Source organism: Clinocottus analis, unplaced genomic scaffold (assembly GCF_023055335.1).
Source record: "Clinocottus analis isolate CAN_PGR_092001 unplaced genomic scaffold, fCliAna1.0.p SCAF_10, whole genome shotgun sequence".
Lineage (NCBI taxonomy): Eukaryota > Metazoa > Chordata > Actinopteri > Perciformes > Cottidae > Clinocottus > Clinocottus analis.
In genome coordinates, this window is record NW_027175821.1 from 9,678,621 (window position 1) to 9,699,826 (window position 21,206).

Genomic DNA, 21,206 nt, shown 5'->3' on the forward strand with positions numbered 1-21,206 from the left:
AAATAATTGGCAGATCTCAAAAATCAACTATATAGCATCACGTTTTCACAAACTGGATTTTTTTTTCTGGAAGACAAAAGGATGATTTTTTGGGCAACCGTCTTTGTCCTGTCTGCAGGATGGCGCAGCGCTTTTTCTGTGACACGGTACTCCATAGCCGAGGAGATGGAAAGAGGCTCTGTTGTGGCCAATCTCGCTGCTGATTTGGGACTGGAGCTTGGAGGTTTGGCACAACGAGAGGTAAAACTTGATATTTTCCATAACAAAAAGTATCTGGATGTCAATAAAAAGACAGGGGAGTTGTACATAGTGGAGAAGATGGACAGGGAATATCTTTGTCAGACGAAAACTACCTCCTGTTTTCTGAAGCTTGATGTTATCATTGAAAGCCCTTTACGGATCTTTAACATTGAACTTGGAATAACAGACATTAATGATAACGCTCCACATTTCCGACGAGACAGAGTTGAGCTCGACGTTTCAGAATCGGCAACACCAGGAGAGAGATTCTCGCTGCCTAATGGTGTGGATCCAGATGTCGGCATAAATACCATTAAAACATACCAGCTCAGTAACAGCGAACATTTCACCATCGAAATACAGACAGGAAGTGATGGAACTCAATATGTTGATTTGGTGCTGACGAAGTCTTTAGACCGAGAGGAGAATGCCGTTCATAAGTTAATATTGACTGCTGTGGACGGCGGGGTCCCCGTGCGCTCCGGCACCGCCAATATTATCGTGAGAGTACAGGATACGAACGATAATCCTCCGCGGTTTGACAAGCAGACTTACACAATCAATATGACCGAAAATTCCCCCATCGGAACATTAGTGATGAAGCTTAACGCTACAGATATTGACGAGGGTCTTAATTCAGAGATAGTGTACTCATTCACCCTTTATACGTCTGAAAAAACACAAGACGTATTTGAATTGAACCCCAACACTGGGGAGATAACTGTGAAGGGTACTATAGATTATGAAGATATGGAATTATATGAGATGCACATTGAAGCTAGAGACAAGGGGGCGCATCCCTTGCTGGGGCAGTGTAAAGTAGTCGTACACGTGACGGATATGAATGATAATTATCCGGAAATTACCATACAGTCTGTAAAAAACACAGTGGATGAGAACATCGCAGTAGGAAGCGTCATTGCTCTTGTAGGTATAAGTGACAGAGACACTGGGCAAAATGGAAACGTAAGCTTATCCATAAGTCAGCCCATGCCATTTATTCTCAACAAGTCATCAGATATACCCATGCATTATAAACTCATAGTGTCTGCACCTTTAGATCGTGAATCAGTACCTGAATATGACATCAAACTGATTGTGAGAGATGCAGGAACGCCACCTTTGTCTGACAACGAAACGATAACTGTGCATCTACTGGATGTGAATGACAATGTTCCACAGTTCCCTCAGTCGTTTTATAATATACGTGTAATGGAGAATAACGCACCTGGAGCCTTGCTCAGTTCCCTCACTGCGTTTGATCCTGACCTCCATGAAAACCAGTATCTAGTGTATTTCATCCTGGAGAAGGAGATAGCCAACACCTCCATGTCCATGTTGTTCTCCATCAATCCAGAGAACGGTAATCTTTACGCACTAAAAACCTTTGACTATGAGATCGAGAAGGAGTTTCTCTTCCACATCGAGGCCAGAGACTCTGGCTCTCCTCCACTCAGCAGTAACGTGACGGTCCACATCATCATAGTGGACCAGAACGACAACGCTCCGGTTATTGTCTCTCCGTGGCGCGCGCACGGCTCGGTGGTGGAGGAGAAGATCCCCAGATCCACCGATAAAGGCTCTCTGGTTTCCAAAGTGATCGCCCTGGACACCGACTCGGTGCACAACTCTCGGATTACGTACCAGTTTCTACAAGTGACCGACGCCACTTTGTTCAGTCTGGATCAATACAACGGAGAGATCCGGACTATGAGGATGTTCAGTTACAGAGACCCGCGTCACCAGCGAATGGTTGTAATTGCCAAAGACAACGGGGAGCCCGCTCTCTCCGCTACAGTCACCATCAAGCTGTCCACAGTGGAGACCGCCGTTAAGGCCTACTCTGACATGACGGAGGTGCCTCTAGAATACGACATCTTCTCAGACCTCAACCTGTATTTGGTCATCGGTCTGGGCTCGGTGTCATTCCTCCTGCTGATCACCATTTTGGTCACCATCGTGCTCAAGTGTCAGAAACCCAAGCCCAGCAAAGCGGCTCCTCCCTGCAGGAACAGTGTGATCAGTGAGAGGAACTCCACCATCGCAGACTCCACTCTGGTCTCCAACGATGCCTACTGGTACAGTCTGTTTCTAGCAGAGACCAGGAAAGGGAAGATGGTGGTTAGACAGCCTGTGCCAAAGAACTCCAGATACATCGTGTCCAGTTTACCAAGAGGCACAGTGCTGACAGGCACGAGTGACTCAGCAGCTTCCACTCTGCAGGTGAGAGTGCAATGTACACGTGTTTTTACATTCATAATTCATTGATATTTCATTTTACATTGTAATTTTTTGGGACAATTATATTTATCAAGTAAAATCTTAAATAGGGACAATAAATACATTTATTATCTTCAACAATACTCGTTTCAAACTCACATTTATACCAATAAACTAGTCTTCATGGTACATCTCGTTAAACTGAGTTGAATAAGTATTGAAAGCCTAAAGGGTGGCGCTGTTTTCTGAGTAAAACGTCAGCTCATGAACGTCATGACAGTGAATCTTTGTCGTCAGGTCAAACCGTGAAACAACCGGAAAGCTCCGTGGTGCTGAATCTCACACAAAATAGGCGCCGCGAAAAATCCTCGGGATGAAAATCGTGAGAACATTTTTGAGACAAAGGATGTAAGAGCAAAACTCAACATTACTGGAAACGTACGTCATGTCCTTTGAAGTGCAGTAAACCCGCAGACAACAATGGAGTCCGTTGTAACAATGCATTCTTGTAAAAGGTACGTGCTGCTCGTTTTTCTTTTTTCTTTCGTTCGTAACATTTCGACTTCAGTGACTCATTATTCAATACCTGAAGAGATGAAAGAAGGATCAGTTGTAGCAAACCTTGCTACTGATCTCAACCTGGATGTTAATACACTGAACCAGAGGAAGATGCGTCTGGACATCATTGCAAACAAGAAATATCTGGACGTGAACAAAGAGACTGGTGAACTGTATGTTGTGGAAAAGATCGACCGAGAAAATATTTGTCCTACTAAGTCATCAGCGTCTTGTTATCTCAAACTGGAGATAATACTAGAAAACCCATTGCGAATTTTTAACATAGAAATAGAAATTTTGGATATGAACGACAACGCCCCACAGTTTCGGAGAGACGCCATTCATTTAGATTTATCTGAAGCGACGCCAAAAGGAGAGAGATTCTCTCTCAGTAATGCAGTTGATCCTGATGTTGGAACCAACTCAGTGAAAACGTACCATCTGAGTGAAAGTGAACATTTTAATATAGAAGTTCAGACAGGCAGAGATGGGTCAAAATTTGCAGAATTAATCTTAATAAAGACTTTAGATCGAGAGCAGCAGGCTGTCCATAATTTAATCCTCACAGCTGTAGATGGAGGCTCACCTGCTCGTTCTGGCACTGCAAGTGTTATTGTTCATGTTTTAGACACAAATGACAACGCTCCTGCTTTTGACAAATTAAACTACACTTTAAAAATAATGGAAAATGTTCCCATTGGAAGCCTCGTTATTCATCTAAATGCTACAGATTTAGACGAGGGTTCAAATTCTGATGTAACGTATTCATATAGTTTATATACGTCAGAGAAAACACAGGAAACATTTAATCTAAATCCTTCTACTGGTGAAATTACTGTGAAAGGAATGTTGAATTATGAGGATTTCAAGATTTATGATATGGAAATTATTGCAACTGATAAAGGAGCAAGTGCATTATCAGGACAATGTACTATTAAGATTCTGGTTGAAGACATGAACGACAACCATCCAGAAATATCTATCAAATCCTTCCAGAGTCCAGTCAATGAAAACATAGAATTAGACACCGTGATAGCTGTAGTTAGTGTCAGTGATAAAGACTCAGGTGACAATGGAGTGGTTGACCTTTGTATTCCAGATAATATGCCTTTCAAACTGAGGGAGTCCTCCGATAACTATTATGAATTAGTAGTGTCACAGCCGTTAGACCGAGAGAAGGTTCCAGAATATGACATCACCTTCACTGTGACAGACAGAGGGTCTCCTCCTTTATCTGACAATGAAACTATGACGTTAGAACTGCTGGATGTGAATGACAATGTTCCACAGTTCCCTCAGTCGTTTTATAATATACGTGTAATGGAGAATAACGCACCTGGAGCCTTGCTCAGTTCCCTCACTGCGTTTGACCCTGACCTCCATGAAAACCAGTATCTAGTGTATTTCATCCTGGAGAAGGAAATAGCCAACACCTCCATGTCCATGTTGTTCTCCATCAATCCAGAGAACGGTAATCTTTACGCACTAAAAACCTTTGACTATGAGATCGAGAAGGAGTTTCTCTTCCACATCGAGGCCAGAGACTCTGGCTCTCCTCCACTCAGCAGTAACGTGACGGTCCACATCATCATAGTGGACCAGAACGACAACGCTCCAGTTATTGTCTCTCCGTGGCGCGCGCACGGCTCGGTGGTGGAGGAGAAGATCCCCAGATCCACCGATAAAGGCTCTCTGGTTTCCAAAGTGATCGCCCTGGACACCGACTCGGTGCACAACTCTCGGATTACGTACCAGTTTCTACAAGTGACCGACGCCACCTTGTTCAGTCTGGATCAATACAACGGAGAGATCCGGACTATGAGGATGTTCAGTTACAGAGACCCGCGTCACCAGCGAATGGTTGTTATTGCCAAGGACAACGGGGAGCCCGCTCTCTCCGCTACAGTCACCATCAAGCTGTCCACAGTGGAGACCGCCGTTAAGGCCTACTCTGACATGACGGAGGTGCCTCTAGAATACGACATCTTCTCAGACCTCAACCTGTATTTGGTCATCGGTCTGGGCTCGGTGTCATTTCTCCTGCTGATCACCATTTTGGTCACCATCGTGCTCAAGTGTCAGAAACCCAAGCCCAGCAAAGCGGCTCCTCCCTGCAGGAACAGTGTGATCAGTGAGAGGAACTCCACCATCGCAGACTCCACTCTGGTCTCCAACGATGCCTACTGGTACAGTCTGTTTCTAGCAGAGACCAGGAAAGGGAAGATGGTGGTTAGACAGCCTGTGCCAAAGAACTCCAGATACATCGTGTCCAGTTTACCAAGAGGCACAGTGCTGACAGGCACGAGTGACTCAGCAGCTTCCACTCTGCAGGTGAGAGTCTAATTTACACGTGTTTGTATATTCATAATATATCAATATTTATTGATATTGTATTTTACATTGTAGTTATTTGAGGACAATAATCTTCATGAAGGAAAATCTTAAATATCGTCAATACAATATTTAATTATCTTCAACAATACTCGTTTTAAACTCACATTTATACCAATAAACTAGTCTTCATGGTACATCTCGTTAAACTGAGTTGAATAAGTCTTGAAAGCCTAAAGGGTGGCGCTGTTTTCTGAGTAAAACGTCAGCTCGTGAACGTCATGACAGTGAATCTTTGTCGTCAGGTCAGACCGTGAAACAACCGGAAAGCTCCGTGGTGCTGAATCTCACACAAAATAGGCGCTGCGAAAAATCCTCTGGATCAAAATTGTGAGAACATGTTCGAGATCAAGGATGTAAGTTCAAAACGAAACATTACTGGAAACGTACGTCATGTCCTTTGAAGTGCAGTAAACCCGCAGACAACAATGGAGTCCGTTGTAACAATGCATGCTTGTAAAAGGTACGTGCTGCTCGTTTTTCTTTTTTCTTTCCTTTGTAACATTTTGGCTTCAGTGACTCATTATTCAATACCTGAAGAGATGAAAGAAGGATCAGTTGTAGCAAACCTTGCTACTGATCTCAGTCTGGATATTAAAACACTGAACCAGAGGAAGATGCGTCTGGACATCATTGCAAACAAGAAATATCTGGACGTGAACAAAGAGACTGGTGAACTGTATGTTGTGGAAAAGATCGACCGGGAAAATATTTGTCCTGCAAAGTCGACTTGCTATATCCGACTTGAGATAATTCTAGAAAACCCAGTAAGAATATTTAACATAGAAGTAGAAATACTGGATATGAACGACAACGCCCCACAGTTTCGGAGAGACGCCATTCATTTAGATTTATCTGAAGCGACGCCAAAAGGAGAGAGATTCTCTCTCAGTAACGCAGTTGATCCTGATGTTGGAACCAACTCAGTGAAAACGTACCATCTGAGTGAAAGTGAACATTTTAATATTGAAGTTCAAACTGGCAGAGAAGGTTCAAAATTTGCTGAATTAATCTTAATAAAGACTTTAGATCGAGAGCAGCAGGCTGTCCATAATTTAATCCTCACAGCTGTAGATGGAGGCTCACCTGCTCGTTCTGGCACTGCAAGTGTTATTGTTCGTGTTTTAGACACAAATGACAACACTCCTACTTTTGACAAGTTAAACTACACTTTAAAAATAATGGAAAATGTTCCCATTGGAAGCCTCGTTATTCATCTAAATGCTACAGATTTAGACGAGGGTTCAAATTCTGATGTAACGTATTCATATAGTTTATATACGTCAGAGAAAACACAGGAAACATTTAATCTGAATCCTTCTACTGGTGAAATTACTGTGAAAGGAATGTTGAATTATGAGGATTTCAGGATTTATGATATGGAAATTATTGCAACTGATAAAGGAGGAAGTGCATTATCAGGACAATGTACTATTAAGATTCTGGTTGAAGACATGAACGACAACCATCCAGAAATATCTATCAAATCCTTCCAGAGTCCAGTCAATGAAAACATAGAAATAGACACCGTGATAGCTGTAGTTAGTGTCAGCGATAAAGACTCAGGTGACAATGGAGTGGTTGACCTTCGTATTCCAGATAATATGCCTTTCAAACTGAGGGAGTCCTCTGATAACTATTATGAATTAGTAGTGTCACAGCCGTTAGACCGAGAGAAGGTTCCAGAATATGACATCACCTTCACTGTGACAGACAGAGGGTCTCCTCCTTTATCTGACAATGAAACTATGACGTTAGAACTGCTGGATGTGAATGACAATGTTCCACAGTTCCCTCAGTCGTTTTATAATATACGTGTAATGGAGAATAACGCACCTGGAGCCTTGCTCAGTTCCCTCACTGCGTTTGACCCTGACCTCCATGAAAACCAGTATCTAGTGTATTTCATCCTGGAGAAGGAGATAGCCAACACCTCCATGTCCATGCTGTTCTCCATCAATCCAGAGAACGGTAATCTTTACGCACTAAAAACCTTTGACTATGAGATCGAGAAGGAGTTTCTCTTCCACATCGAGGCCAGAGACTCTGGCTCTCCTCCACTCAGCAATAACGTGACGGTCCACATCATCATAGTGGACCAGAACGACAACGCTCCAGTTATTGTCTCTCCGTGGCGCGCGCACGGCTCGGTGGTGGAGGAGAAGATCCCCAGATCCACCGATAAAGGCTCTCTGGTTTCCAAAGTCATCGCCTTGGACACCGACTCGGTGCACAACTCTCGGATTACGTACCAGTTTCTACAAGTGACCGACGCCACCTTGTTCAGTCTGGATCAATACAACGGAGAGATCCGGACTATGAGGATGTTCAGTTACAGAGACCCGCGTCACCAGCGAATGGTTGTAATTGCCAAGGACAACGGGGAGCCCGCTCTCTCCGCCACAGTCACCATCAAGCTGTCCACAGTGGAGACCGCCGTTAAGGCCTACTCTGACATGACGGAGGTGCCTCTAGAATACGACATCTTCTCAGACCTCAACCTGTATTTGGTCATCGGTCTGGGCTCGGTGTCATTCCTCCTGCTGATCACCATTTTGGTCACCATCGTGCTCAAGTGTCAGAAACCCAAGCCCAGCAAAGCGGCTCCTCCCTGCAGGAACAGTGTGATCAGTGAGAGGAACTCCACCATCGCAGACTCCACTCTGGTCTCCAACGATGCCTACTGGTACAGTCTGTTTCTAGCAGAGACCAGGAAAGGGAAGATGGTGGTTAGACAGCCTGTGCCAAAGAACTCCAGATACATCGTGTCCAGTTTACCAAGAGGCACAGTGCTGACAGGCACGAGTGACTCAGCAGCTTCCACTCTGCAGGTGAGAGTCCAAAGTACACGTGTTTTTATATTTATAATGTATAAATATTCATTGATATTGTATTTTACATTGTAGTTATTTGAGGACAATAATCTTCATGAATGAAAATCTTAAATATCGTCAATACAATATTTAATTATCTTCAACAATACTCGTTTTAAACTCACATTTATACCAATAAACTAGTCTTTATGGTACATCTCGTTAAACTGAGTTAAATAAGTCTTGAAAGCCTAAAGGGTGGCGCTGTTTTCTGAGTAAAACGTCAGCTCATGAACGTCATGACAGTGAATCTTTGTCGTCAGGTCAGACCGTGAAACAACCGGAAAGCTCTGTGGTGCTGAATCTTACATAAAATAGGCGCTCGCTGCTTTCAGGACCGATAAATGCTCGGGATCAAAATCGTGAGAACATGTTCGAGATAAAGGACGTAAGAGCAAAACTATATTTTCCTGGAAACGTACGTCATGTCCTTTGAAGTGCAGTAAACCCGCAGACAACAATGGAGTCCGTTGTAACAATGCATGCTTGTAAAAGGTACGTGCTGCTCGTTTTTCTTTTTTCTTTTGTTCGTAACATTTCGACTTCAGTGACTCATTATTCAATACCTGAAGAGATGAAAGAAGGATCAGTTGTCGCAAACCTTGCTACTGATCTCAACCTGGATGTTAAAACACTGAACCAGAGGAAGATGCGTCTGGACATCATTGCAAACAAGAAATATCTGGACGTGAACAAAGAGACTGGTGAACTGTATGTTGTGGAAAAGATCGACCGGGAAAATATTTGCAACACCAAATCATCAGCGTCTTGTTATCTCAAACTGGAGGTAATACTAGAAAATCCATTAAGGATCTTTAACATAGAAGTAGAAATATTGGATATGAACGACAACGCCCCACAGTTTCGGAGAGACGCCATTCATTTAGATTTATCTGAAGCGACGCCAAAAGGAGAGAGATTCTCTCTCAGTAATGCAGTTGATCCTGATGTTGGAACCAACTCAGTGAAAACGTACCATCTGAGTGAAAGTGAACATTTTAATATTGAAGTTCAAACTGGCAGAGATGGATCACAATTTGCAGAATTAATCTTAATAAAGACTTTAGATCGAGAGCAGCAGGCTGTCCATAATTTAATCCTCACAGCTGTAGATGGAGGCTCACCTGCTCGTTCTGGCACTGCAAGTGTTATTGTTCATGTTTTAGACACAAATGACAACGCTCCTACTTTTGACAAATTAAATTACACTTTAAAAATAATGGAAAATGTTCCCATTGGAAGCCTCGTTATTCATCTAAATGCTACAGATTTAGACGAGGGTTCAAATTCTGATGTAACATATTCATATAGTTTATATACGTCAGAGAAAACACAGGAAACATTTAATCTGAATCCTTCTACTGGTGAAATTACTGTGAAAGGAATGTTGAATTATGAGGATTTCAAGATTTATGATATGGAAATTATTGCAACTGATAAAGGAGCAAGTGCATTATCAGGACAATGTACTATTAAGATTCTGGTTGAAGACATGAACGACAACCATCCAGAAATATCTATCAAATCCTTCCAGAGTCCAGTCAATGAAAACATAGAATTAGACACCGTGATAGCTGTAGTTAGTGTCAGCGATAAAGACTCAGGTGACAATGGAGTGGTTGACCTTCGTATTCCAGATAATATGCCTTTCAAACTGAGGGAGTCCTCTGATAACTATTATGAATTAGTAGTGTCACAGCCGTTAGACCGAGAGAAGGTTCCAGAATATGACATCACCTTCACTGTGACAGACAGAGGGTCTCCTCCTTTATCTGACAATGAAACTATGACGTTAGAACTGCTGGATGTGAATGACAATGTTCCACAGTTCCCCCAGTCGTTTTATAATATACGTGTAATGGAGAATAACGCACCTGGAGCCTTGCTCAGTTCCCTCACTGCGTTTGACCCTGACCTCCATGAAAACCAGTATCTAGTGTATTTCATCCTGGAGAAGGAAATAGCCAACACCTCCATGTCCATGCTGTTCTCCATCAATCCAGAGAACGGTAATCTTTACGCACTAAAAACCTTTGACTATGAGATCGAGAAGGAGTTTCTCTTCCACATCGAGGCCAGAGACTCTGGCTCTCCTCCACTCAGCAGTAACGTGACGGTCCACATCATCATAGTGGACCAGAACGACAACGCTCCAGTTATTGTCTCTCCGTGGCGCGCGCACGGCTCGGTGGTGGAGGAGAAGATCCCCAGATCCACCGATAAAGGCTCTCTAGTTTCCAAAGTGATCGCCTTGGACACCGACTCGGTGCACAACTCTCGGATTACGTACCAGTTTCTACAAGTGACCGACGCCACCTTGTTCAGTCTGGATCAATACAACGGAGAGATCCGGACTATGAGGATGTTCAGTTACAGAGACCCGCGTCACCAGCGAATGGTCGTTATTGCCAAGGACAACGGGGAGCCCGCTCTCTCCGCTACAGTCACCATCAAGCTGTCCACAGTGGAGACCGCCGTTAAGGCCTACTCTGACATGACGGAGGTGCCTCTAGAATACGACATCTTCTCAGACCTCAACCTGTATTTGGTCATCGGTCTGGGCTCGGTGTCATTTCTCCTGCTGATCACCATTTTGGTCACCATCGTGCTCAAGTGTCAGAAACCCAAGCCCAGCAAAGCGGCTCCTCCCTGCAGGAACAGTGTGATCAGTGAGAGGAACTCCACCATCGCAGACTCCACTCTGGTCTCCAACGATGCCTACTGGTACAGTCTGTTTCTAGCAGAGACCAGGAAAGGGAAGATGGTGGTTAGGCAGCCTGTGCCAAAGAACTCCAGATACATCGTGTCCAGTTTACCAAGAGGCACAGTGCTGACAGGCACGAGTGACTCAGCAGCTTCCACTCTGCAGGTGAGAGTCCAAAGTACACGTGTTTTTATATTTATAATGTATAAATATTTATTGATATTGTATTTTACATTTTAGTTATTTGAGGACAATAATCTTCATGAAGGAAAATCTTAAATATCGTCAATACAATATTTAATTATCTTCAACAATACTCGTTTTAAACTCACATTTATACCAATAAACTAGTCTTTATGGTACAGCTCGTTAAACTGAGTTAAATAAGTCTTGAAAGCCTAAAGGGTGGCGCTGTTTTCTGAGTAAAACGTCAGCTCGTGAACGTCATGACAGTGAATCTTTGTCGTCAGGTCAGACAGTGAAACAACCGGAAAGCTCTGTGGTGCTGAATCTTACATAAAATAGGCGCTCGCTGCTTTCAGGACCGATAAATGCTCGGGATCAAAATCGTGAGAACATGTTCGAGATAAAGGACGTAAGAGCAAAACTATATTTTCCTGGAAACGTACGTCATGTCCTTTGAAGTGCAGTAAACCCGCAGACAACAATGGAGTCCGTTGTAACAATGCATGCTTGTAAAAGGTACGTGCTGCTCGTTTTTCTTTTTTCTTTCGTTCGTAACATTTCGACTTCAGTAACTCATTATTCAATACCCGAAGAGATGAAAGAAGGATCAGTTGTCGCAAACCTTGCTACTGATCTCAACCTGGATCTTAAAACACTGAACCAGAGGAAGATGCGTCTGGACATCATTGCAAACAAGAAATATCTGGACGTGAACAAAGAGACTGGTGAACTGTATGTTGTTGACAAGATTGACCGAGAAAATATTTGCACAACCAAGTCATCAGCTTCGTGTTATCTCAGACTGGAGGTAATATTAGAAAATCCACTGCGAATCTTTAATATAGAAGTAGAAATACTGGATATGAACGACAACGCCCCACAGTTTCGGAGAGACGCCATTCATTTAGATTTATCTGAAGCGACGCCAAAAGGAGAGAGATTCTCTCTCAGTAATGCAGTTGATCCTGATGTTGGAACCAACTCAGTGAAAACGTACCATCTAAGTGAAAGTGAACATTTTAATATAGAAGTTCAAACTGGCAGAGAAGGCTCAAAATTTGCCGAATTAATCTTAATAAAGACTTTAGATCGAGAGCAGCAGGCTGTCCATAATTTAATCCTCACAGCTGTAGATGGAGGCTCACCTGCTCGTTCTGGCACTGCAAGTGTTATTGTTCATGTTTTAGACACAAATGACAACGCTCCTACTTTTGACAAATTAAACTACACTTTAAAAATAATGGAAAATGTTCCCATTGGAAGCCTCGTTATTCATCTCAATGCTACAGATTTAGACGAGGGTTCAAATTCTGATGTAACATATTCATATAGTTTATATACGTCAGAGAAAACACAGGAAACATTTAATCTTAATCCTTCCACTGGTGAAATTACTGTGAAAGGAATGTTGAATTATGAGGATTTCAAGATTTATGATATGGAAATTATTGCAACTGATAAAGGAGCAAGTGCATTATCAGGACAATGTACTATTAAGATTCTGGTTGAAGACATGAACGACAACCATCCAGAAATATCTATCAAATCCTTCCAGAGTCCAGTCAATGAAAACATAGAATTAGACACCGTGATAGCTGTAGTTAGTGTCAGCGATAAAGACTCAGGTGACAATGGAGTGGTTGACCTTCGTATTCCAGATAATATGCCTTTCAAACTGAGGGAGTCCTCTGATAACTATTATGAATTAGTAGTGTCACAGCCGTTAGACCGAGAAAAGGTTCCAGAATATGACATCACCTTCACTGTGACAGACAGAGGGTCTCCTCCTTTATCTGACAATGAAACTATGACGTTAGAACTGCTGGATGTGAATGACAATGTTCCACAGTTCCCTCAGTCGTTTTATAATATACGTGTAATGGAGAATAACGCACCTGGAGCCTTGCTCAGTTCCCTCACTGCGTTTGACCCTGACCTCCATGAAAACCAGTATCTAGTGTATTTCATCCTGGAGAAGGAGATAGCCAACACCTCCATGTCCATGCTGTTCTCCATCAATCCAGAGAACGGTAATCTTTACGCACTAAAAACCTTTGACTATGAGATCGAGAAGGAGTTTCTCTTCCACATCGAGGCCAGAGACTCTGGCTCTCCTCCACTCAGCAGTAACGTGACGGTCCACATCATCATAGTGGACCAGAACGACAACGCTCCAGTTATTGTCTCTCCGTGGCGCGCGCACGGCTCGGTGGTGGAGGAGAAGATCCCCAGATCCACCGATAAAGGCTCTCTGGTTTCCAAAGTGATCGCCTTGGACACCGACTCGGTGCACAACTCTCGGATTACGTACCAGTTTCTACAAGTGACCGACGCCACCTTGTTCAGTCTGGATCAATACAACGGAGAGATCCGGACTATGAGGATGTTCAGTTACAGAGACCCGCGTCACCAGCGAATGGTTGTTATTGCCAAGGACAACGGGGAGCCCGCTCTCTCCGCTACAGTCACCATCAAGCTGTCCACAGTGGAGACCGCCGTTAAGGCCTACTCTGACATGACGGAGGTGCCTCTAGAATACGACATCTTCTCAGACCTCAACCTGTATTTGGTCATCGGTCTGGGCTCGGTGTCATTTCTCCTGCTGATCACCATTTTGGTCACCATCGTGCTCAAGTGTCAGAAACCCAAGCCCAGCAAAGCGGCTCCTCCCTGCAGGAACAGTGTGATCAGTGAGAGGAACTCCACCATCGCAGACTCCACTCTGGTCTCCAACGATGCCTACTGGTACAGTCTGTTTCTAGCAGAGACCAGGAAAGGGAAGATGGTGGTTAGACAGCCTGTGCCAAAGAACTCCAGATACATCGTGTCCAGTTTACCAAGAGGCACAGTGCTGACAGGCACGAGTGACTCAGCAGCTTCCACTCTGCAGGTGAGATTCCAATGTACACGTGTTTTTATATTCATAATTAATTGATATTTCATTTTACATTGTAGTTATTTTAGGACAATAATATTCAGCAAGTAAAATCTTGAATAGTGACAATAAATATAATTTTATTATCGTCAGCAATACTCGTTTTAAACTCACATTTATACCAATAAACTAATCTTTAATGTGCGTCTTGTTAATCTAAGTTGAATAAGTCTTGAAAGCCTAAAGTGTGGCGCTGTTTTCTGAATAAAACGTCAGCTCATGAACGTCATGACAGTGAATCTTTGCCGTCAGGTCAGACCGTGAAACAACCGGAAAGCTCTGTGGTGATGAATCTCACATAAAATAGGCGCTGCGAAAAATCCTCGGGATGAAAATCGTAAGAACATTTTGGAGACAACGAACGTAAGAGAAAAATATATATATATATATATTACTGGAAACGTACGTCATGTCCTTTGAAGTGCAGTAAACCCGCAGACAACAATGGAGTCCGTTGTAACAATGCATTCTTGTAAAAGGTACGTGCTGCTCGTTTTTCTTTTTTCTTTCGTTCGTAACATTTCGACTTCAGGAACTCATTATTCAATACCCGAAGAGATGAAAGAAGGATCAGTTGTCGCAAACCTTGCTACTGATCTCAGTCTGGATCTTAAAACACTGAACCAGAGGAAGATGCGTCTGGACATCATTGCAAACAAGAAATATCTGGACGTGAACAAAGAGACTGGTGAACTGTATGTTGTTGACAAGATAGACCGAGAAAATATTTGTGCCGGAAAGTCGTCTTGTTATCTCAAACTGGAGATAATACTAGAAAACCCATTACGAATTTTTAATATAGAAATAGAAATTTTGGATATGAACGACAACGCCCCACAGTTTCGGAGAGACGCCATTCATTTAGATTTATCTGAAGCGACGCCAAAAGGAGAGAGATTCTCTCTCAGTAATGCAGTTGATCCTGATGTTGGAACCAACTCAGTGAAAACGTACCATCTGAGTGAAAGTGAACATTTTAATATAGAAGTTCAAACTGGCAGAGATGGGTCAAAATTTGCTGAATTAATCTTAATAAAGACTTTAGATCGAGAGCAGCAGGCTGTCCATAATTTAATCCTCACAGCTGTAGATGGAGGCTCACCTGCTCGTTCTGGCACTGCAAGTGTTATTGTTCATGTTTTAGACACAAATGACAACGCTCCTACTTTTGACAAATTAAATTACACTTTAAAAATAATGGAAAATGTTCCCATTGGAAGCCTCGTTATTCATCTAAATGCTACAGATTTAGACGAGGGCTCAAATTCTGATGTAACGTATTCATATAGTTTATATACGTCAGAGAAAACACAGGAAACATTTAATCTTAATCCTTCTACTGGTGAAATTACTGTGAAAGGAATGTTGAATTATGAGGATTTTAAGATTTATGATATGGAAATTATTGCAACTGATAAAGGAGCAAGTGCATTATCAGGACAATGTACTATTAAGATTCTGGTTGAAGACATGAACGACAACCATCCAGAAATATCTATCAAATCCTTCCAGAGTCCAGTCAATGAAAACATAGAAATAGACACCGTGTTAGCTGTAGTTAGTGTCAGCGATAAAGACTCAGGTGACAATGGAGTGGTTGACCTTCGTATTCCAGATAATATGCCTTTCAAACTGAGGGAGTCCTCTGATAACTATTATGAATTAGTAGTGTCACAGCCGTTAGACCGTGAGAAGGTTCCAGAATATGACATCACCTTCACTGTGACAGACAGAGGGTCTCCTCCTTTATCTGACAATGAAACTATGACGTTAGAACTGCTGGATGTGAATGACAATGTTCCACAGTTCCCTCAGTCGTTTTATAATATACGTGTAATGGAGAATAACGCACCTGGAGCCTTGCTCAGTTCCCTCACTGCGTTTGACCCAGACCTCCATGAAAACCAGTATCTAGTGTATTTCATCCTGGAGAAGGAGATAGCCAACACCTCCATGTCCATGCTGTTCTCCATCAATCCAGAGAACGGTAATCTTTACGCACTAAAAACCTTTGACTATGAGATCGAGAAGGAGTTTCTCTTCCACATCGAGGCCAGAGACTCTGGCTCTCCTCCACTCAGCAGTAACGTGACGGTCCACATCATCATAGTGGACCAGAACGACAACGCTCCAGTTATTGTCTCTCCGTGGCGCGCGCACGGCTCGGTGGTGGAGGAGAAGATCCCCAGATCCACCGATAAAGGCTCTCTGGTTTCCAAAGTGATCGCCTTGGACACCGACTCGGTGCACAACTCTCGGATTACGTACCAGTTTCTACAAGTGACCGACGCCACTTTGTTCAGTCTGGATCAATACAACGGAGAGATCCGGACTATGAGGATGTTCAGTTACAGAGACCCGCGTCACCAGCGAATGGTTGTTATTGCCAAGGACAACGGGGAGCCCGCTCTCTCCGCTACAGTCACCATCAAGCTGTCCACAGTGGAGACCGCCGTTAAGGCCTACTCTGACATGACGGAGGTGCCTCTAGAATACGACATCTTCTCAGACCTCAACCTGTATTTGGTCATCGGTCTGGGCTCGGTGTCATTCCTCCTGCTGATCACCATTTTGGTCACCATCGTGCTCAAGTGTCAGAAACCCAAGCCCAGCAAAGCGGCTCCTCCCTGCAGGAACAGTGTGATCAGTGAGAGGAACTCCACCATCGCAGACTCCACTCTGGTCTCCAACGATGCCTACTGGTACAGTCTGTTTCTAGCAGAGACCAGGAAAGGGAAGATGGTGGTTAGACAGCCTGTGCCAAAGAACTCCAGATACATCGTGTCCAGTTTACCAAGAGGCACAGTGCTGACAGGCACGAGTGACTCAGCAGCTTCCACTCTGCAGGTATGCAAGACACTCAATTCGACAGATAAAATCCGAGCATATACATCCAATACAGACACAAATGATTGTTTGAAACGTTACGATTTTCAACTGTTTTTGTTTTAGCTTTGCAATGTTAAATATTCTATACATTCAAACTCTTGAAACATATTATGTTTATTAGTTCATCTTCTGTCTTCCCACCGTGATAGTCACAGTTGACATCAGACATCGTTTAAATGTCAATATTATTCTTTAATTTATTTTTTGTAAAATTAATTACATCAAAATGAATTTTCAGCTTTTGCTCCTTCCATGAATTTGTTTTTCTCGCACACGGTATCAGGTCAACATTTAATCAGTCATAGTTCTTGACACAACTGAGTGCGCTTCAGCTGACAACATGACTTGAACAAACAAAATATTTACCAACAATATTCAGCAAATCCATTCAAATAGAGACTAAATAACGTGTATAGAAATTATTGATGAATAGTGCAATGCTTTTAAGCACACACATCGGCGTATAAACGAAGGCAAGGACTGTGACGTCAATATTGCAACGATAGACCCTATAATATTATATACCTAATACAAAAACAAAAAAAAATATCGTAAAATATTTACCTTACAATATTTACTTGTTTGTTGAACAGAATCAACGTACAAAAGAAAAGAAAAACAAAGACATAATAAAATCTGTAGTTATTACTTGCCCATGGAGGAAAAAAAAGCCAAACGTTTGATTATTTGTTAACTTTTATTCAAAATTAGATTTTGACACTACTTTTCATATTTAAACTAAATATTGACTTCTCAGCTGCAAAGCCACATTAAGGACATTTCACGTCGCTGCTCTCAACAAAAGCATACCTCGTGAAGTAATAGTTCTCGCGATAGTTCATCGGATGCTTGGCAGTTAGACATATTGAATGCAAATATCTGTGGATACCAGTATAAAGAAACGTGTTCCTTGAACACTCTCGCTGATTTTCATCATTGAATGAAAGGACTGTTTCATTTTTTTCACCAGACGTCACATTTCAAGCTTTTAAATACGGATTATTTACAATGGCTCGTCAGTATTCCTGGAGAGGGTACGTGTCAGTATTCCTCTTTCTTTCTGCCATGATGAACACGGCGTCTACCGTCACCCATTATTCTGTTCCTGAAGAAATGGAGGAAGGCTCTGTCGTTGCTAATTTAGCAACTGATCTGGGATTAGACGTGAAGACTCTGAATAAAAGAAAAATGCGCGTTGACGTTACAGGCAATAAGAAATATCTTGACATCAATAAAGACACGGGGGAGCTGTTCATTCTGGAGAGAATAGACAGAGAGTTGTTATGCCCCTCGAAGACAACTACATCATGCTTTCTTAAATTAGACGCTACGATTGAAAATCCAATACGTATGTTTAATATCGAGGTCGAAATTATGGATATTAACGACAACGCTCCTCATTTTCGAAGAGGAACGATGCATTTGGACATCTCTGAATCAAGCCCGGTTGGAGAGAGATTCTCATTGAATAATGCTGCAGACCCAGATGTTGGAACAAATTCAGTGAAAGATTACCATCTGAGCTCAAGTGAACATTTCTCCATTGAGATTCAGACCGGAAGAGATGGGACAAAGTTTGCTGATTTGATTCTGAAAAAAGATTTAGATAGAGAGCTGCAGGCTGTTCATGATCTAATTCTCACTGCTGTGGACGGTGGCGTGCCCACGCGCACAGGTACAGCCAGCATCATTGTTCGCGTGCTTGATGTGAATGACAACGCCCCTTCATTTGACAAAGACAAATACATTGTAGATGTGATGGAAAACTCCCCGATTGGCAGTCTAGTTATAAAACTAAACGCCACTGATTTAGATGAAGGTTCAAATTCTGATATTGTTTATTCATATAGTTTATATACATCCGAGAGAACGCAACAGGTGTTTAACTTGAATCCAGAGAATGGGGAAATCAGAGTGAAAGAGATGATCAATTATGAAGATTTTAAGCTTTATGACATGGAAGTTATTGCCAGCGATAAGGGGCCTAAGTCCTTATCTGGACAATGCAAACTGTCAATTCAGGTGACAGATATGAATGACAATCATCCAGAAATATCCATCAAATCATTTCAAAGTCCAATAAAAGAAAATGAATCGATAGACACCGTGATAGCTGTAGTTAGTGTCAGTGATAAAGACTCAGGTGACAATGGAGTGGTTGACCTTCGTATTCCAGATAATATGCCTTTCAAACTGAGGGAGTCCTCTGATAACTATTATGAATTAGTAGTGTCACAGCCGTTAGACCGAGAGAAGGTTCCAGAATATGACATCACCTTCACTGTGACAGACAGAGGGTCTCCTCCTTTATCTGACAATGAAACTATGACGTTAGAACTGCTGGATGTGAATGACAATGTTCCACAGTTCCCTCAGTCGTTTTATAATATACGTGTAATGGAGAATAACGCACCTGGAGCCTTGCTCAGTTCCCTCACTGCGTTTGACCCTGACCTCCATGAAAACCAGTATCTAGTGTATTTCATCCTGGAGAAGGAAATAGCCAACACCTCCATGTCCATGCTGTTCTCCATCAATCCAGAGAACGGTAATCTTTACGCACTAAAAACCTTTGACTATGAGATCGAGAAGGAGTTTCTCTTCCACATCGAGGCCAGAGACTCTGGCTCTCCTCCACTCAGCAGTAACGTGACGGTCCACATCATCATAGTGGACCAGAACGACAACGCTCCAGTTATTGTCTCTCCGTGGCGCGCGCACGGCTCGGTGGTGGAGGAGAAGATCCCCAGATCCACCGATAAAGGCTCTCTAGTTTCCAAAGTGATCGCCTTGGACACCGACTCGGTGCACAACTCTCGGATTACGTACCAGTTTCTACAAGTGACCGACGCCACCTTGTTCAGTCTGGATCAATACAACGGAGAGATCCGGACTATGAGGATGTTCAGTTACAGAGACCCGCGTCACCAGCGAATGGTTGTAATTGCCAAGGACAACGGGGAGCCCGCTCTCTCCGCTACAGTCACCATCAAGCTGTCCACAGTGGAGACCGCCGTTAAGGCCTACTCTGACATGACGGAGGTGCCTCTAGAATACGACATCTTCTCAGACCTCAACCTGTACTTAGTCATCGGTCTGGGCTCGGTGTCATTCCTCCTGTTGATCACCATTTTGGTCACCATCGTGCTCAAGTGTCAGAAACCCAAGCCCAGCAAAGCGGCTCCTCCCTGCAGGAACAGTGTGATCAGTGAGAGGAACTCCACCATCGCAGACTCCACTCTGGTCTCCAACGATGCCTACTGGTACAGTCTGTTTCTAGCAGAGACCAGGAAAGGGAAGATGGTGGTTAGACAGCCTGTGCCAAAGAACTCCAGATACATCGTGTCCAGTTTACCAAGAGGCACAGTGCTGACAGGCACGAGTGACTCAGCAGCTTCCACTCTGCAGGTATGGTAAACAGAACACGTGTTACACAAAGGTTTACTTCGTCAATATCCATCAAGTCCACTTACAAGTGACCACTGTAATCCTAAACCTGTCATATCAACGCTTGAGAATGTTACTCGCCTCTTCACTTATTTTAGGATATCAGTCCTAAAAATGAACCATGCATTGCTTGTAGAAGAAGTTATCGAACATATTACGAAGTGTTGGATATGCTTACACTTGCTACAGCAAATAGTTTCTACTAGGTTATGTACAATATCATTAAATGTAATAACTAATTTGATTAATAATCTATATGCTCTTTTTCTTCATGTACTTTTTTTTCACTCATAGAGATAGTCTATTTCTGCATAGATAAGGTATCAGGAGGATAAAAGAGGCTTTAGATTTGGAGCGTACGGACATTATTTTAAATAACAAGTAAATGTCACGAGCAGCCATTAATACTGACACAAATGAACACTGTTGTTATCATCATGTCTGACATTGTTTTTACGCACAGAGCTATGCACATAATATTTTAAGAGCACGAAACAAAGAGGATAATATTATACATAATCTATACTCTTACAATTAGTGTAAACTTGTGGAAAAAAACAATCAAACAGTTTATAAAGAATTGTAAATATATAATGACAAGCATTACGTTCCACCTCTCAAACAGTATGCACATTGGACACCCGAAATCAAAACTTCTACCAAATAAGTTTCAGTTTCAGAAACAGTCATATAACGCTTACACCCTTCAGTTTAAAACTAAATAGTATTTTTATTCGGTGCAAAGGCTGACACAAGACTATTT

General features: G+C 42.6%; 7 protein-coding genes across 7 annotated transcripts in view; all 7 read left to right on the top strand.

Annotated features, from left to right (window-relative positions):
* Positions 1-2,513, top strand: part of pcdhb (protocadherin b) — a 2,582-nt gene extending 69 nt beyond the window's left edge. Inside the window, exon 1 of the mRNA XM_068588782.1 lies at positions 1-2,513. This exon is cut by the window's left edge and continues 69 nt beyond it. Coding sequence (XP_068444883.1) covers positions 82-2,508 — 2,427 coding nt within the window. The 5' untranslated portion in view covers positions 1-81 and the 3' untranslated portion in view covers positions 2,509-2,513.
* A 197-nt stretch (positions 2,514-2,710) lies between these two features.
* On the top strand, positions 2,711-5,376 carry LOC137791735 (protocadherin alpha-C2-like). Its single transcript, XM_068586877.1, has one exon. It carries the CDS (start codon positions 2,941-2,943, stop codon positions 5,359-5,361), a length of 2,421 nt encoding a protein of 806 aa, XP_068442978.1. The 5' UTR covers positions 2,711-2,940; the 3' UTR covers positions 5,362-5,376.
* Positions 5,377-5,447: 71 nt separating this feature from the next.
* On the top strand, positions 5,448-8,406 carry LOC137791700 (protocadherin alpha-C2-like). Its single transcript, XM_068586834.1, has one exon. It carries the CDS (start codon positions 5,838-5,840, stop codon positions 8,313-8,315), a length of 2,478 nt encoding a protein of 825 aa, XP_068442935.1. The 5' UTR covers positions 5,448-5,837; the 3' UTR covers positions 8,316-8,406.
* A 29-nt stretch (positions 8,407-8,435) lies between these two features.
* On the top strand, positions 8,436-11,308 carry LOC137791693 (protocadherin alpha-C2-like). Its single transcript, XM_068586820.1, has one exon. It carries the CDS (start codon positions 8,743-8,745, stop codon positions 11,224-11,226), a length of 2,484 nt encoding a protein of 827 aa, XP_068442921.1. The 5' UTR covers positions 8,436-8,742; the 3' UTR covers positions 11,227-11,308.
* A 161-nt stretch (positions 11,309-11,469) lies between these two features.
* LOC137791726 (protocadherin alpha-C2-like) lies at positions 11,470-14,547 on the top strand. The gene has a single exon (XM_068586864.1). It carries the CDS (start codon positions 11,654-11,656, stop codon positions 14,105-14,107), a length of 2,454 nt encoding a protein of 817 aa, XP_068442965.1. The 5' UTR covers positions 11,470-11,653; the 3' UTR covers positions 14,108-14,547.
* A 24-nt stretch (positions 14,548-14,571) lies between these two features.
* Positions 14,572-17,064, top strand: LOC137791752 (protocadherin alpha-C2-like). Its single transcript, XM_068586902.1, has 2 exons — positions 14,572-14,586; positions 14,640-17,064. Exon 2 carries the CDS (start codon positions 14,666-14,668, stop codon positions 17,057-17,059), a length of 2,394 nt encoding a protein of 797 aa, XP_068443003.1. The 5' UTR covers positions 14,572-14,586; positions 14,640-14,665; the 3' UTR covers positions 17,060-17,064.
* Positions 17,065-17,996: 932 nt separating this feature from the next.
* Positions 17,997-20,421, top strand: LOC137791743 (protocadherin alpha-C2-like). Its single transcript, XM_068586890.1, has one exon. The coding sequence runs from the start codon at positions 18,005-18,007 to the stop codon at positions 20,411-20,413; it is 2,409 nt and encodes an 802-aa protein (XP_068442991.1). The 5' UTR covers positions 17,997-18,004; the 3' UTR covers positions 20,414-20,421.
* Positions 20,422-21,206: the final 785 nt, after the last annotated feature.